At 39.6% G+C, this 18178-nt stretch overlaps 1 protein-coding gene across 2 annotated transcripts in view; it reads left to right on the plus strand.

Moving 5' to 3' along the window:
* Window positions 1-9048, plus strand: part of dync1li2 (dynein, cytoplasmic 1, light intermediate chain 2) — a 72608-nt gene extending 63560 nt beyond the window's left edge. For both annotated transcript variants that reach the window (XM_078400712.1, XM_078400713.1), the window contains exons 12-13: window positions 2188-2307; window positions 6476-9048. In XM_078400712.1, coding sequence (XP_078256838.1) covers window positions 2188-2307; window positions 6476-6582 — 227 coding nt within the window. In that variant the 3' untranslated portion in view covers window positions 6583-9048. The remainder of the gene's footprint in view (window positions 1-2187; window positions 2308-6475) is intronic.
* Window positions 9049-18178: the final 9130 nt, after the last annotated feature.

Here is an 18178-nt window from a genome sequence, read left to right on the forward strand (position 1 = left end):
TGAAGAAGGGTCTCGACCCAAAACATACCTATTCCTTTTATCCAGAGATGCTTTCTGACCCGCTGAGTTACTCCAGCACGTTGTGTCTACCTTCAGTGATTCTGTCAACATTTGAATGATTTCTGTGTGCTTGTTTTTGGAGGCTAAGTAAGCGCGCACCCCCCCCATCCCACAACTTTGCTCACCGAAGATTAAGCATCTTGAGCACATTGATGACACGTGGAATAAATAGTTGGCCAGCAATAGTGGGGGACTTCAAATAATTTAATATTAAACGAGGCAAGGACATAGAGGGCATAGAATTTCCAAATGACTGTCAAAAAAATGTATATATAGCAAGCACAAAATCAGAGGCATTGGATCAATTCGGGAATTCATTTTAGCAAATGGAGCTGGACTGGTGGAAGAGATATCAGTAGGAGAACACTGCTGTTGTGATTTATAATTCTGTGAGAATTCAACGTCCTTATGGAAATGAGCACACAGACTAGGTGTAAAGAATTCTAAATTGAGGCAAGGCCATTTTCACCAGACGGAGAATTGGTAGGGTTAGTGGGGGGGATGTTGCAAAGGGTGGCTTGAAAGACAAGGACCACAGAGGTCAGGTTAAAAAGTAGTGAAGATCATGCCAGACACACAACTTAATACAACAGACTCATTGTAGAAAGTGTAGGAGTGCAATTAAAAGGGAAATTATGAAGACAAAACATGATGTTTGCCAGTAAAATTGTAGGACCAATTATGTTTTCAAGTACAAAGAACAGGAGAATAATTCAGGAAAGAGTAGGGTTTATTAGGGCAGTAAGCTGTAAGCTCAGTATGGAGGTGGAGGGTGGGCTAAGATTCTTTATGAATACTATGAGGCAATCATTCCAAAAAAAAAAAGATTCTGACATTGTAATTAAGAAGGAAATCTGAATTATTGGGATGAATGTCGGCCAGGGAATTATAGTCTGAAGAAGAGTCTCGACCCGAAAAGTCACCCATTCCTTCTCTCCAGAGATGCTGCCTGTCCCACTGAGTTACTCCAACATTTTGTGTCTACCAGGGAAATATTAAGCATCTTTGAAATATTGACATCTTTGAAACTGGATAATGGCCAAATATGGGTGATATTTCTAGGGAGGTACAACAAGATGGGAATACTTGGTAAAAGGGAGAGTGCTGAGCAGTATTGATGATCAGAGGACCTTGGAATTTGTGTCTCGAAGGTCAGGTCGATACGGTTGTTCAAAAGACACTTTCCCTGATCAGCCAAAGCTTAGACTGTAAAGGCAGGGAGATTAAACTAGGACCACACAACACTAATTAGGCTGCAGTATGAACACTTTCCATTTCTGGTCACAAAGCAATCGTGCTTTCCTGTAAAGACCGCAGAGACGATTTATAAAGCTGTTGCCACACTGCTAGATTTTAGCTATGAGGAACGACGAAGAGAAATGGGTGTTTTTTTATTTGGAGCAAAACACCACAGTTTTGAGGCATTTAAGGAATAGTTTGAATTAAATAAATAGGATGGACTTAATCCCTTAGTTGGCAGGAGCAGATGGGGGTGTCACAAACCAGGGGGCATAATTAAAATAATTAGAGAGAGAATGAAGAAACGGCATTCACCTAGAGATTGGTAGATCCTGAATCTCCTCTGAGGATGTTCAGAAAGCCTCATTGCATTGGGAACATGCTTGCAGGTCCATTTGAAGAGCAGTGATATACATAACGACAAATCGCCTGCTTGGTGGAGGGATTAGATTCCTAGTTTCTTAAACAATTGTTAGTGATAGTATTACAAGAGTCTGTTCTGTACAAATTAACTGCTTTGTTACAATAAAACACAACATTGGAATTAATTGGAGGGCTGTTTAGTATTACTATTGTACTATTACCAATTGTACTTGAGTTTGGCTTGGTTGTATTTATGGTTAACACATAAAACGTACCTCGGTATATGTGACAATATTAAACCTAAAGCTACTATTGTTTGTACTTCAGCATTTGTTCCCCTATATTATATCAGTGACTGTACTTGGAGCTGACTGTATAAAGATGCCTCGGGGCATACTGAAAGGAGCATGATCTTTATCATCCCTAGGAAATGACTTGGGCAAATTTAAATATTGTCTGTTGCTCTACCTGAGTGCATGAGGCGTGTTTGCACTAGAAGCATTGAGTTGTTCCTTCTAATTGCAGGTCCTGCCGCTGCAAACGAAGGAGTGCTGGCCAACTTCTTTAATAGTTTATTGAGTAAAAAGACGGGTTCTCCCGGGAGTCCCGGAGCCGGAGGGGTACAGAACGCAGCCAAGAAGCCAGGTAAGTTCAGAGCACCTGCCAAAGATGCTCGCTGCATCACATCATTGTGGCTGAGTTTCAGGAAAGGGGTGGGAACAATCCATCGGTATGTCTCAAGTTTTAAGCAGTAAATCGAGGGTAACTGAGGTCTGATAACTGAGGCTAACAGATCAGAGCCCTTGATTGGTAAGGTACCTGTTGACAGAGCAACGATGGTCAGTGCAGCGTCCTGAGTTTTGCAAGAAGATAATTGGATATAGCATTCTTGTTTTGCAGGTAAATAGGTGCCAGTGCGCTTATTGTTCCTTGCTGCTGGTGTTTGGAAGGTCGTTGTCTGAAAAGCTGTTTAAGGGCCTGACTGCCGAATTTAATAAATAAATGTAATTCATAACATTTTTGTAATCTTTTTGTAATATAAATTCTAAACAGAAAAAGTAAAATTTTCAATTTCTTTGAAATGCTAAACAATTTTTAATATTACAAAAAGTTATTGGAAAAACAGGTTTTCAACTTTTTATAGGTGCCGGTATGCTGTGCCGGTGCATATGGTCACCAAAAAAGCACTGATTGTGTAGGAATTACTCAACTGGGTTACACCATGTGCTATTGGTGTGCATGTACAGATAATGAAGCAGCTCGTGAGAAATGGCCCTATCCCCGTGGATGGTCATTTACCGTAACATCAAGGCAAAGGAATAATAATCATTTGGCAGAAGTTGCAGATTGATCCCTGCTTATGGAACTGATGTTCAGTTAGTCGTTAGTCATTCAGGAGACATAAGGACAGGTTAAAGTTATCCCAGCATGTACCAGTTCTATTATCAAATAGAAATCGCAAAGAGGATAGAATGTTGGGCATGACAAACTGTCCTACGGGTGAGGAGGGGTTGGGAACAAGCCTTATTGAATGTTAAATAATTGTCCTTCAATCCAATATCTGCACAAATTACGTGCCTGGTGTGTTTCCACAATATCTATATCTCATTTACAGATCTGCAATGTGTACTCTCAGGACCCCTGTTTTTTCCCCCAGTTCAAGCTTCCTGCATTACTCCACTCCCTGAACACTGAAGTTGTCCTACTTTTGGATCCTGTACAAAATATAACGTTTTAGTCTTCACATTAGTTTCTGATTAATCATTAGAGTTTATACAATAACAGGGCTACGAACTGGATGGAAGGTATTGGGATTCAGTCCAGCTGAAATTCTCTACAAGGCTCTGGGAAGAGTTGTTTCCAAATTTGCATTATTTTTTTGTGTGTTAATGGGGGGGGAATTGGAGAAAGTTCAATCACCAGGAGTTGTGCGCTAAGGAGTTCCTAAGATCCTGGTATGAAACGGGCCGTAACCAGCCCATTCCCAATGGAGTTAGTTGGAGATTCTTGAAATTCTTTTGAGCAGAGAGACGAGATCTTAAAGCTGCTTGAAAAATAACAAGGCAATTCACTTGACAGCAAACCACTGGGTGGTCATGAGGCAGAGCACTGACATTTTATACCTGCCTAGCCATCGTTTTCATGGGAGATTTATGGACAGTGCAAGTGGAGATTCTGTGGTTAAATCACTAGACATGTAAATCCAGAGGCCTGGGTTAAGAAGTCAGAGCACCATTGTAGTTGGGGAATTTAAATTTTGTTTAAAAAAATGATCTGGAACTTAAACTAAGGATTAAACTAAACTATGAAACTCAAGGATTTAATTGAGCATCTGAGTTTGCAATGCCGTCCAGGGAAGGAAGGCTGCCCTTGCCTGCTCTGTCTCACAGCTGACTGCAGCGCAACAATTTGATTAACTGCGTTCAGAATCCCTCCAACAGGCCGGTCAGTTCCATCAAAACCACAGCGTTAAAACAATAAGAGCAGTCTCGGGATCAGATTCAAACACAAAGTTCTCTGGCAGACTTGTGCGACTTGTTTCTAAATTGGGCTTGTTTTGACTTCACTCAAGTTTCAGTGCAGCTTTCTTTATTGAGGATCAACAGTTAACCAGTTTAGTGTTGGAGATTTAGTTTGGAGATGGGTGTTTACGTAAATAAGGGTACTAACATGACATGGGTGGCCAAATTAGAAAGTTATTCAGTCATAATGAAATACCACTGCATAAAAACTGGGCCTAACATCCTTTTGAGCTAATTTATGATCAAAATCAGCCAAAATTTGACCAAAATTTAATACTTTCAAAATTTGAAAAAGATAACGAGGGAAAAAAATATATTTATAAGACATATGGGACACTTACTGATTTCTAAGCTCCCTTACAAAATGTCGGCACCTAACGCACCACGAGGCCCTTAGCTCACATCAGGGTCAATATAATCGCATTGTTTGAATTTTAAAAAAAATCACGACGAGTGCAAAATCCCCGTTATAGCGCTATAAATAGCATTGACAACGTTATGCAACGGGAGGGACTTTCAGAATGAGACATCGCTAAAATAGGTGATCAAACGAGATTTTTATTTCATGATTTTAAGTTCTATTCATTATTAAATATTTCAATGGAAAACTTAAACACAAAATATTAACAATAACAAAAACAATAAATATAAAAAGTTATATTTCACAGGTGACCAAATGGACATTGCTACTCACATTCTGCTGCAAAAACGGGGCATCAGAAAACCATCTTACTGGGTGATAAGCGATAAAAATCATAAGCATAATCAGAATTTGGCTTATATAGAGTTATTTAATTGCAAAATTAATGGAATCTTTCTGGTATAAATTATCCTGAGGATTTGATGAGATCCTGCTTGAAAAATGTCACAAAAAAAGGCAAGGAAACACAGGGACATAGCTGATATTTTTCTTTGTAAAAACAGATTTATTTATTTTTGCTTCATCATTATTTTGGCTATACACCATGATCTATACTGTACTACTTAAAATACAGGATATGAAATAATGGGAATATTACATAAAAAACAGGAAAATAACCTGGAAGTTTTGTGACCTTCAGTTTCACTACTGAGTGCTGTATTTACAGAAACACCCAGATACAGCGTGGGAACAGGTCCTTGGACCCACTGGAGATAGACACGGGGTGCCGGAGTAACTCAGCGGGTCGGGCAGCATCTCTGGAGAAAAGGAATAGGAGACATTTTGGGTTGAAACTCTTCTGCCTGATACTGCCTGACTCGCTGATTTAATCCAGCAGTTTGTGCCTGATCTTCGGTGTAAACCAGCATCTGCAGTTCCTTCCTACACCCTCGGCCCACCATGTCCTCGCCGACCAGTGATCACCTGTTCGCACTAGTTCTATGTTATCCCACTTTATTCATGTTTGAAACCCAGCAGCACTGGGAGCACGTCCATCACACAGAGAAAAACAGTGCTGGAGAAGCTCAGTGGGTCAGGCAGCATCTGTGGAGAGAAATGGACAAAAAGCGTCTGAAGATAGAAATTCTTCAGACTTCTTTAGCCTCTGTCTCAATACTTCCCCTCCATACCTGGTTCTTCTCTCACCCACCAAACCCAGTCTTGGCTCTCTCTCCTTTCTACATACGGCCCATCTTCACCCTCAGTCCTTATGCAGTATCTTGACCTGCAATAGGTGTAGATGTATGATGGAACCAAATGAGGAGTGTTGAGACAGAGGCTGAAGCAGGGTCCCAATCGAAGCATCTTCAGTCCATTCCTTCTATAGATGCTGTCTGACCTGCTGCGTTTCTCCACCACTTTGTATTTTGCTCAAGATTCCAGCATACCATCGCTGCAGTGGGAGAAAACAATCATATTTCCCCAGCTTGTCCACTTCCTTCCTGCCCCCTTATCTCCCACCTCTCCAGTCCAATTTTGGAGTGTGTCAGCGACATGCCCTACAGAGACAAACGTCTCAATTTATTTGTGGTCACAGAACACACTCACTCCTGAACCAACTGGTCTGGTTAAATCGCCTTCCCTGATAATTCCACAGAGACCAGTGCGTGTGGATTATCCAGTGACTTTCAAAAGTAGGGGAACTATTTGAAAGGGAAAATAATTAGATGCTAGAGAGTTGCACGAGTTGGAAGTCTCATTCAAACAGCTGGCACAGCCGTGCGCCTTCCTGTTGTGCTACTTGATTCGGTTCCAGAAGTAAGTGGGAGAAGAAATCTGAAAGGAATGTACTTGACAGGATTTTCACTCGGTGAGTTGATCCTTGCAGCATTACATTTTTGATTAAAACTCTGCTTCTCTCCATTTCCAGGACAAAAGCCGGTTTTAACAGACGTTCAGGCAGAGCTTGACAGGATGTCTCGAAAGCCAGATCCTGTGGTCACAACAAACAGTTCTCCAACAGAAAACGAAGCCTAATAGCTGCAGACATACTATGTATAGTATAATATTTAAAAATAAAAGACCAAATTAGACAATTGCATCAATTGAGAGGACCGACAGTTGTCTAATGCGGCAGTCTCTATCAGTTTTTGTTTGGGGGGCATGAAGGCGTCACTAAATTTTAAAATGACTTGTTGCAGGAAACGTGTGTGCATTCCAGAGATGTAAATAAATCCCTGTGTCTAACAACATTCTAATCAAAAAGTCTGAGCAGAAAGGGGCAGACACCTCATACAAGTGGGGAAACGAGGTGGTGTCTGGTGCAGATGAGAGGGCAGGGGCACTTGGAAACTGGACTGTGTCGCTTAGAAAATTAGCTTGTAGTGGGTAGACCACGGTGGGATCTTTGAATGGGAGCCTGTGGATACTAGGAGAAATTGTGCTCATTCCCCTCGCCTGTTGATAGTTGGTGGAAGCCTTTTTGACGTTTCAGCCAGACACTGTTGTCCAGGTTAGTTGGCTGAAACGGCAGTCATTGGATGGTGGACCAAGCTCTTCTAGGTGTGGAGCAGCTGACAATGTGAGGTGCGGTGGAAACAGAAGAGGATGGGAGATGGGAAGCTCTTAGTTGTGAACGTTTTTAACAAACTTTTCAAATGAATCAGGTCTTAGGAGTGGTTGGGATAATAACTCATAAAATCATGAATCTATTAAAAGACCAAATTGTCTTTATTTGAATTTGAACATTTTGGGGAAGTTTGGAGGGCACTTTGAGTTATTGGTTGTTGTTGGGGACACAGGGAGGAGGAGGAACCTGCTGGATACAAGTGCCTGACACACCACGCAGGGTAGTATGCACTCAACTCAAATGCACTATAGCACAAGCGCCTGGTCGCTTCTTGATGTTTTATTTTTTTTAAAGCTTAATTTAAAAGTTATTTTTTCCAGGAATGGAGCGTTGTTTCTGATTTGTTTTTAATTTTCTTGTGATAGCTCTGCCTTCCTTTAACCGTGGTGAGTTGGGCCATCTTGGAACAAAAATGGAATTTTAAAAAGTGTTGTTTTTTTTTCTCTTCCTCACCTTGCCCCCACTAAAAGGTAGATCATTCCATTGTCTAGCTGCAGTTAGTAAAATGGCACATTACTTCTTGCCAACTGTAAACACTACTTGATGTAAAGTACCAAGTTCTGGCATTGCATTCTCAAGGGGGTAACCACAGTGGGATTGTGTGGACTCTACCCTTCTGTTGCATAAACTGTACTAACTTGTGCTGAAGTGGAATGTCTGACAATCTTCATTTTCCTATAACATTGCATATATATTATCAAGACAGTAATATATTTACCACTAAAAGCTGGGCATAATTAGCTTCTTTGCACTTTCCAATAGCAAGGCTGTTTATATAATTTTAATATTTTTGAGGCTCTTACCTGTAATATGTACGTATGAAAGATTAACCAGGGGCAATAGATTCCTGTTAAAGTACATTGTTCCTCGGTTCCTTGCTCCAAGAAGGGATCCAGCAATGTGTCTGGGTTTGTCTGGACAATTTACCTAAAATGTATAACCAAAGTTAGCGAGGCTTTGGTGCAACTGCACACTTTGGTCCACTGTTTCACTTTTAATTATTTTAAAAATTGAACTGTAACCAAACATGCAAACTTTAAACGGCTTTGAAGTTAACAGAACAAAAGGTTAATCCATATAACTTGTATAGCGGGATGCTGAATAATTGTTACACAAACCTTGAATCCCAATTAATGCTTTGTGGACTTTTCTCTGCCTTTGTCTCTATATAGATTCTTCCCCCCCCCCTTCCCCTCTCTTTCTCTCTCTCTGCATGCTTGCCCTCACCTCATTTTTCCCTCTTCATTTTTCCCTGTGATTCACATTTTTGTCTCCATCTGCACTTCTATTTTAATCTAATATAATGTTCTACTATTTTCTGTCTATTTTTTATTCCACCTTCCCTGCTTCTTGGCCATCTTAATTATTTTTTTCTGTCCATTTCAGTAGTTCTGTTCCTCAATCCTTTCCTTCAGTCTGTGCCACTCTCTTAACCTCTCCCCTTCTGAGTGATCACCGGTTGGAATCTTTGCTAAAATCTGTCCAAGGGAATTGGCTTCAAGTGTTCCCACGAGAAATGAAGTGAAATTTCTGCTGCTTAATTTAAACTTTGCACTTGAAAGATATTGCAGGGGGAAATCAAATTGGAAATTCAGAACAACTTGTAAATGAAAAAGTTCAGCAAAAATGATCACAAGCAGTGGGGAGAGAGGTAGCGGTGGTGTTTGTATATAAATTTGGTTTCCGTTTACCACTTTAGATTAATTTTTGTATTAATGTCAGACTGAAATTGTAACACTGAGGAGAGTTTGGATTTAGTTTGTTTATGGCTTTAACATGTGGAACCTTGCTGACAAAGACAAAAATGTGTGTCTCCATATACCAGCTTCAATAAATGTGAATCCACACCCTCTGCTGCACGTCCTTGTTTTCTGTTCTTTTAATGAAAGAGTGTCGTGGAGAATCCAGACCTGACATTGACCTAAGAATACTGGTCCCACATCATCTGTGACCATGGCCCACTTGCATGACGGATTTCCTTGTTGGCACTCTACCCGGGAGCTGGAGGATGTGGGCAGGCCTTGCACCCACGTCTACAAAGAGGAGATTGTGCTGATGCTGGGGCTGAGGAGCAAGTGGGGGACACATTGGATGGAATAAGCATTGTACAAAGGGAAATATAATCACTAGGCCCAGATGATGTACACCAAGTTTTTAAAAAAAAGGCAAGAGAGAAAATTGAGGAGATTATGACTAGCATTTTCCAATTCTTCCTGGTTCCAGAACTGGGAAAGAGAAAGCAAATGTTTTTCTAAGGTGCAGAGAGGATGGGGAAGAGAAGAATAGGACAAAGGGAAGCTTTTGGTTCAGTTGAGGGCAGGGTTGCTGGGATTGTTAAAAATGAAATGGTCAAATTAATGGGGGCAATAGAGAATATGAATGAAAAAGCATAAAAGCTTTAAAATAAGGAGTTAGAGTGAGAATATAAATGTAAGAGTTTTAAATTCAAAGACCAAATTCAAGACGTGCAGGTTTGAAGGTTAATTGGCTTTGGTAAAATTGGCCCTAGTGTGTAGGGTAGTGCTGTTGTATAGGGTGATTGCTGGTTGGTGCAGACTTGGTGGGCCGAAGGACCTGTTTCCACACTGTGTCTCAAACTAAACTAAACTCATCTCACGGAAGGCCTTAGATTTTTGGCCACCTTAGGGTGGCTAACACTAACTGCACTAATTGTAGTTGTAGTTTTAGTTGTCTCTTCTTTTTTCCTGCACTCTTTTAACCTTTTATATATTGATTTTTTTTTTAGATTTAACTTTTATTATCATGTCATTTTTCAGAAATTATATACTTTTGGGAGATATTTCCGGGAGGCACTCTACGCTGTACAAAAGATCATCCACCCCTCATTCAAGAAAAATGTTGTAGTCCGGGTGCCAGACCATTTGCTTTATTATAGACCATTTATCGGTTAAGATGCAAGATTCTATTAGGAAAACAGGGGTTAAAGGTATTACATTTTGTGGTTGGAATGTCAAGGGTGTTAATGAACCAATTAAAAGAGGTAAAGTACTTTCACATTTAAAATCTATTGATGCAGACATAATGTTCCTTCAGGAAACTCATCTAAAAAATGTAGCACATAATAGACTGAAAGGCAAATGGATTGATAAAGTATTTCACTCATCGTTTCCCTTTAAATCAAGAGGTGTTGCTATTTTAATTCGTAAGGGTATACCATTTATAAATACTTCCTCTATAGTCGACACTGAAGTTATATTAGTGGGAGATCTATATTCTACAAAATTGATATTGGTGAATGTCTACGCACCAAATTTTGATAATCCGTTATTTAAAAAAAATATATTTAATACCATTCCAGAATTTGGACAATATAACTTGATAATTGGAGGAGATTTAAATTGTACATTAGATCCTTATTTGGATAGATCTTCAACTCAAAGGAAAACAAAATCCAAGTCGTGTGAATTATTAAACTCTTATATAAATAATGCAAATATAAAAGATGTTTGGAGGATTGATAATCCTTCAGGCCGAGAGTATTCATTTTATTCACCTGTGCATAAAACTTATTCAAGAATTGATTATTTCTTGGTGGACTCCAAACTTATTCCTTATACGTATAATTCGAAATATCATAATATTATTATATCCGATCATGCCCCTTTAACATTTAGGGTAAAACTCCAAGGAGTAACGGGGAAACAGACTAATTGGAGATTTAATCCGCAAATCTTAAATGAAAAAGCATGTTATGACTATCTTAAATCGCAATTTGAGATTTTTTTTAACGCAAATGACCTTCCTGAAACATCTGCGTCCCTGCTTTGGGAAACATTTAAAGCGTTTGTGAGAGGATGTATTATTGCTTTTCAAGCGTCTCAAAACAAGAAGAACCGAGCTGAACAGAATGACCTGGAAAGTCAGATAAGACAGTTAGACATAACAAATGCCATCGCTCCCTCTATTGAAATACATAATAAAATTGCAGTTCTCAAATATAAGTTAAATTATATCCTTTCAGCTCATATTTTAAGGCTTTTTCAATATACTAAACAAAAACATTTTGAATTTGGAGATAAACCACAGAAATTGCTAGCACGTCAACTCCGTAAATTAGAAGATGATTCTACAATTCATAAAATTAGATCAGAAAATGGAGATTTGCTTAAACTACCTAAGGATATTAATCAGAGATTTTTGCAATTTTATCAGTCATTATATTCATCAAAAATAACAGATACTTCTGCGCAGATGCAAAAGTTTTTGCAGGAATGTAATCTTCCTGGTTTGAATGTGAGTGATAGAAATTTACTGGGCGCAGAAATAACTATGAAAGACGTTGAAGAGACTATTAAATCCATGAAAAATGGGAAGACTCCTGGCCTTGATGGCTTAAATAATGAATTTTATAAAAAATTTAGTGGTTTGATCTCTCCACGTTTGCAAACTGTATATAGTCACGCCTTTAAACAACAGAGATTGCCACAAACTCTGACTGAATCAACAATAATCCTCATTCCTAAAAAAGATAAGGATTCTGAAGACCCTGGTTCGTATAGGGCGATAGCTCTTTTAAATACTGATCAGAAGATATTAGCGAAAGTTTTAGCTCAGAAATTAAGTCTAGTTATAGACAAATTGATACACCCCGATCAATCAGGCTTTATAGCTAAACGATATTCATTTTTCAACTTGAGACGCTTGTTTAATATAATTTATTCAAATAGACTATTAAATGAAGATTTAGCAATCATCTCGCTAGATGCTGAAAAAGCATTTGATCAAGTAGAATGGCCCTATCTTTTCTCAGTGATGGAAAAATTTCAACTAGGTGAAAATTTTTGTGCATGGGTGAAACTTTTATATACATCCCCAACAGCTAGAATATTAACTAATCAAATGCTGTCATCTAAATTTCATTTAGCTAGGGGTTGTAGACAAGGATGTCCACTATCACCACTTTTATTTGCCCTTATTATAGAACCACTTGCTGAGAGTATTAGATCAAATTCAGATATTCATGGCTACAACACTAAACATACAACCAATAAAATTTCTTTATATGCGGATGATGTATTAATATATATTACAAAGCCAGAAATTAGCATTCCGAATTTATTAAATCTCATAACTCAATTTGGTTCATTTTCAGGTTATAGAATTAACTGGTATAAAAGTGAAATTATGCCAATAATGGAGCATAATCCGGCCATACTTCAACAATTTCCTTTTAAAATTGCCTATGAAAAGTTTAAATATCTTGGAATTTACGTGACTAGGAAATATACTTCTTTATTTAAATCAAATTTTCCTCCTTTACTTGCTAAATTACACAGAAATATCCAATTTTGGAAAACACTTCCTATATCATTAGTTGGTCGTAGTAATGCTATAAAGATGATCTTTCTTCCACAGCTACTATATTTATTTCAAGCAATTACGATCTATCTTCCAAAAAAGTTTTTTTTTTAAATTGATTCAATTGTCACTAATTTTATTTGGGACTACAAGACTCATAGAATAAATAAAAGACACTTATGTAAGTCTAAAATTAATGGAGGAATTGCTTTACCTAACTTTTTATTTTATTATTGGGCGGTTAATATTAAAAATATAACCTGCTGGTTGGATGATTCTGATCAACAACCGGATTGGTTAAAGATGGAGAAAGAGGATTGTTTACCATTCGATATTGGTGCGATCCTCTTAGCTCCAATAAATTTAAATAAAAAAACATATGGAGGTAATCCCATTATACATAGTGTTATCCGTACCTGGAAACAATTAAAGCTTACGTTAAAATTGAGTAAATTATCTGTTTTCCTTCCTATTGCGAATAATCCTTCTTTTAAACCGTCTGTCTTAGATAGAGGCTTTGCTCAATGGAAAAGTTATGGAATCAAAAGGGTGGGAGATCTTTATCATAAGGGAACTTTTCTTTCGTTTCAGGAGTTACAGCAGAAGTACGGATTACATGTTAATAATTATTTTAGATATTTACAACTTAGAGATTATGTAAAATCACACATGCAAGAATATAAGTTTAGAGGTCCAGAAACACTTGATGTATGCCTGAATCGATATTATAATTCAAATAAATTAATATCCTTTATTTACAATACTCTCCTTGACACTGACATTCCGTCATCAGAATCTTATAGACGAGCATGGGAGGACGAATTGAATCAATTTATAAAGCAAGATATATGGGATGAAAGCTTACAACATATACATCAATGTTCATTGAATAGTCAATAGTCAATAGTCGTTTATTTGTTACATACACATAAATGTGTAGTAAAATGAAACATTACCCGCAGTTGAACAATAAGACCAATAAGATTAATCAATAAAAATGCAATAACACATACAATCACAACTAACACCAAACAAAAAGAAACATCCATCACAGTGAGTCTCCTCCAGTCCCTCCTCACTGTGATGGAAGGCCAGAATGTCTTTTTCTCTTCCCTGCCGTCTTGTCCCGCGGTCAGGCTGTTGGAGTTGCCACGTCGGGGCGGTCGGGGCTCCCGATATTGAAGCCCCCGCTGGGCGGTGAAAAAAAATCCCGCGGCCTATTTCAGGCCGCGCCGGATGGTGAAAGGTCCATGGCGGGCCGACCCAAGCCCCGCGATTCGGGGCGGGCGGACACGTTGCCTCTGCCGCTGCCGGAGCTCCCGATGTCGGCCCCCATCCTAGACATTCCTGAAATCCAATTTAAAATAATACATAGATTACATTATTCGAAGATGAAATTAAATAGGATTTTTCCTAGTATCTCTCCTATTTGTGATAAATGTCAATTTCAAGAAGCTAATTTAACTCATATTTTCGTAACTTGTATAAAAATGCAAAACTTCTGGTTGGAGATTTTTAAAATAGTTTCTAAAGTTATTAATAAAAAATTAGATATGGACCCAAAATTAATTATATTAGGATTATCAGAACATACTACAAATTTTACAGTAAGTCAGGTACATTTTCTTGATTACAGTCTAATAACTGCGAAAAAATTAATACTTAAATTTTGGAAAAAACCAATAACCCCCACAATTAAAATGTGGACTATGGAAATGACAGAGACCCTGCATTTGGAAAAAATAAGGTTTGCCTTATTCGACAAGCCTGAGTTATTTTTAAAAATATGGTCTCCATTTATTGAATTTTTAGAAAAGTAAATGGGTTTGGCACAGGACTAAAATAAAAAAAATTCAAATTAAAAGTTGAAACTTGAGTTAGGGGTTGGATGTACAACTGTGGTTATTGTCTCCCGGATCTACTCCCTTTAATTTTTATTGTTAGATCCTTTTTTTTTTTCTTTTTTTTTATTAACCCTCTTATTCTCTCTCTCCAAGTTTATAGTTTTTTTGTTTTTTTTTAACTTTCTCTCTTCAAAAATTTAAAAATTGAAGCTATGTAAGAACTTTGTAACAAATGTGTTTTTTCTTATTTCTATTTGTACACATATGCTTTTCAAAAAAAAATAAAAAAAATAAAAATAAATTTTTTTTAAAAAAAAAGGTGCAAAGAACTGGATCTTACCCAGTAATAACCGCCTGACTCCGGAAGTATGTGGGTAGCAACAATTTGCATTGATTATAGCAGCTTTGATATGAAGTATCCTACGGTCCGACACATTAAAATAATCAGCGATGAAAAGGAGTATTTAAGGTGGTGTAGCACTGGGATCTGGTATGGGCTTGGTGAGTGCATGGGTTATGACTTGGATAACCACCTGGTGTGGGTAACAAAATGCAGCAGAACTTTTAATGACTGTTCTATAGTTAGAGGATGGAATCACAACCACTAAACAAATAGCCAGATATATGGGATTGCAAGGAACTGAAGATGCTAGTTTACCAAACAAGTACAAAGTATTGGAAGTAGCTCTGGCAGCATCTATGGTCTGACGAAGGGTCTTGATCCGAAATGTCACCTATTCATGTTCTCCAGAGAAGCTGCCTGACCCGCTGAGTTACTCCAGTACTTAGTGCCTTTGCATTGATTTGACCACAGTCTTTAGCCACCGTCGAAAGCATCTACACCAGGCGCTGCCTCAAGAAGGCGGCATCTATCATCACGGATCCCCACCATCCAGGTCGTGCCCTCTTCTCACTGCCACCCGTCGGGCAGGAGGTACAGAAGCCAGAAGTCCCACACCACCAGGTTCAGGAACAGTTACTTTCCTGCAACCATCAAGTTCCTGAACTGACCCGCACAACCCTAACCCCACCTCAGCAACGGAACACTACCGACCACCTCTCGCACTGCTGTGGACTTCTTTTTCCAATTGTGTATGTTTCACTAATGTCTTGTTTTTTTTGCAGTCTTTTCACTGACCTGTAGAACATATGTATAATTTGTTTTTGTGTGTTTGAGTCTAAGTGCCTGTGATGCTGCTGCAAGCAAGATAGTAATTGTATCTGTAGCTCACCGTACTTGTGCAGATGACAAAAAACTTGACTTGACTAAACAAAGATGGGCTGGAGTAACTCAGTGGGTCAGGCAGCACCTCTGGAGAAAAAGGATGGGTGACGTTTCAGGTCTGCAGATTAAATAACCTAGCGTCAGGTAGGTGCCTGATTTTCTTTTGGTCATTGCAGCGTACCACAGTAGCTTGTCCCATAGAGCTTAGTTCATCGGATGTCAAGTCAAGTCAAGTCAAATTTATTTGTCACATACACATACACGATGTGCAGTGAAATGAAAGTGGCAATGCCTGTGGGTTGTGCACAAAAAGAATTACAGTTACAGCATATAAATAAAGTTAATAAGTTACTATTATTGTCGACAAAAATTTAGTCTCTGGGGTTATAAAAGTTGACAGTCCTGATGGCCTGTGGGAAGAAGCTCCATCTCATCCTCTCCGTTTTCACAGCGTGACAGCGGAGGCGTTTGCCTGATCGTAGCATCTGGAACAGTCCGTTACTGGGGTGGCAGGGGTCCCTCATGATCTTGCTTGCTCTGGATCTGCATCTCCTGATGTATAGGTCCTGCAGGGGGACGAGTGTAGTTCCCATGGTGCGTTCTGCCGAATGCACTACTCTCTGCAGGGCTATCCTGTCCTGGGCAGAGCTGTTCCCAAACCAGACTGTAATGTTGCCGGACAGGATGCTCTCTACAGCCCCAGAGTAGAAGCAATGAAGGATCCTCTGAGACACTCTGAATTTCCTCAGTTGTCTAAGGTGGTAAAGGCGCTGCTTAGCCTTACCCACCAGTGCGGCAATGTGCGTTGCCCACGTCAGATCCTCTGCGATGCGGACTCCCAAGTATTTGAAACTGCTCACCCTATCCACAATAGACCCATTTATCTCCAGTGGCGTGTACGTCCTTGGATGTTTAGTCCTTCTGAAGTCCACAATCAGCTCCTTTGTTTTAGTGACATTCAAGAGGAGGCTATTGTCCTGACACCAGAGTGCCAGATCAGCCACCTCCTCCCGGTAGGCCTTCTCATCGTTGTTGGAGATCCGGCCCAACACCACAGTGTCATCAGCAAACTTGATGATGGAGTTTGAGCTGAACCTGGCCCCACAGTCATGTGTGTACAGGGAGTACAGTAGGGGGCTAAGGACGCAGCCCTGGGGGGATCCTATGTTCAGGGTGAGGGAGCTAGATGTGTGTTCCCCCATCCTGACCACTTGGGGCCTGGCAGTGAGAAAGTCCAGGACCCTGGCACACAGAGGGGTGCTAAGCCCCAGTTCCAGCAGCTTCTCAACCAGTCTGCTGGGGACTATTGTGTTGAATGCTGAACTAAAGTCAATGAACAGCATCCTCACATAGCCCCCCTGGCTGTTCAGATGAGAGAGAGCGGTGTGTAGAACCTGGGAGACCGCATCATCCGTGGACCTGTTCGGACGGTATGCGAACTGTAGTGGGTCCATGTTGCGAGGAAGGAGGGCGCAGATGTGCTTCTTGACTAGCCTCTCAAAGCATTTCATGACAACCGAGGTGAGGGCCACCGGTCGGTAGTCATTTAAACACGCTGGAGAGGCATTCTTTGGCACCGGTACAATGATGGATCTTTTGAAGCATGCAGGGACCACGGACTTTGCCAAGGAGAGGTTGAATATTGTGGTGAGCACTGGAGCAAGCTGAGTAGCACAAGACTTTAGTACTAGCTTGGTTGGTCAAATGCACTGAGGTACAGTGAAAAGCTTTTGTGTGCTAACCAGTCAGTGGAAAGACAATACATGATTACAATCGTGCCATCCACAGTGTACAGATACAGGAAAAAGGGAATAACTAAAATAGCATATAGTGCAAGATAAAGTCCAGTAAAGTCTGATCAAAGATAGTCTGAGGGTCTCCGATGAGGTAGGTAGCAGCTCAGGGTCACTCTCTGGTTGTTGATAGGATGATTCAGTTGCTTGATAACAGCTGGGAAGAAGCTGACCCTGAATCTGGAGGTGTGCGTTGTCACACTTCTATACCTTTCACCTGATGGGAGAGGGAAGGAGAGAGAGCAGCCAGGGTGCAACATGTCCCTGATTAATAGACGCAAAAAGCTTACATTTCTATTTGTCCTAAGAATGCACAAAAATCACCCATGGACCATTTTGCAGTAAAGATTTTAGGCTAATTATGCTGAAGTTCCTAAACTTTAAATGTGCTTTCCCATTTAGATTGTTTATCTGTTTCTGTTTTATATATATATATGATTTTTTTTGTTTATTATGGGCTTTACAGAGTACTTTGTGCTGCTGCGGGTGGGAATTTCATTGTTCCGTTTTGGGACAGGACAATAAAACACTCTTGACTTTGCACTGGCAACATAATTCACTCTATCCCAAGTCACATTTCCTTTAGCCTCTCGAATAAATGAACTTCAGATTGTTGCCTTTTTGGGCTTGGGGTGCTCTGGGTACAGGTTGTTTCAATTATTAGACAGGTAACAGAGCACGACAGAGACACACACACACACACAATGGAAACTGATGGAGGCAGACTGGGGAAAAAGACAAAGGAAACTGATGGAGAGGTGGAAAAAGAGAGTGAGATTGTGAAAGACTAGGAATGGAGGTGAGAGAGATTTGGTTTATCGAA

The sequence above is a fragment of the Rhinoraja longicauda genome, chromosome 6 (assembly GCF_053455715.1).
Source record: "Rhinoraja longicauda isolate Sanriku21f chromosome 6, sRhiLon1.1, whole genome shotgun sequence".
NCBI lineage: Eukaryota > Metazoa > Chordata > Chondrichthyes > Rajiformes > Arhynchobatidae > Rhinoraja > Rhinoraja longicauda.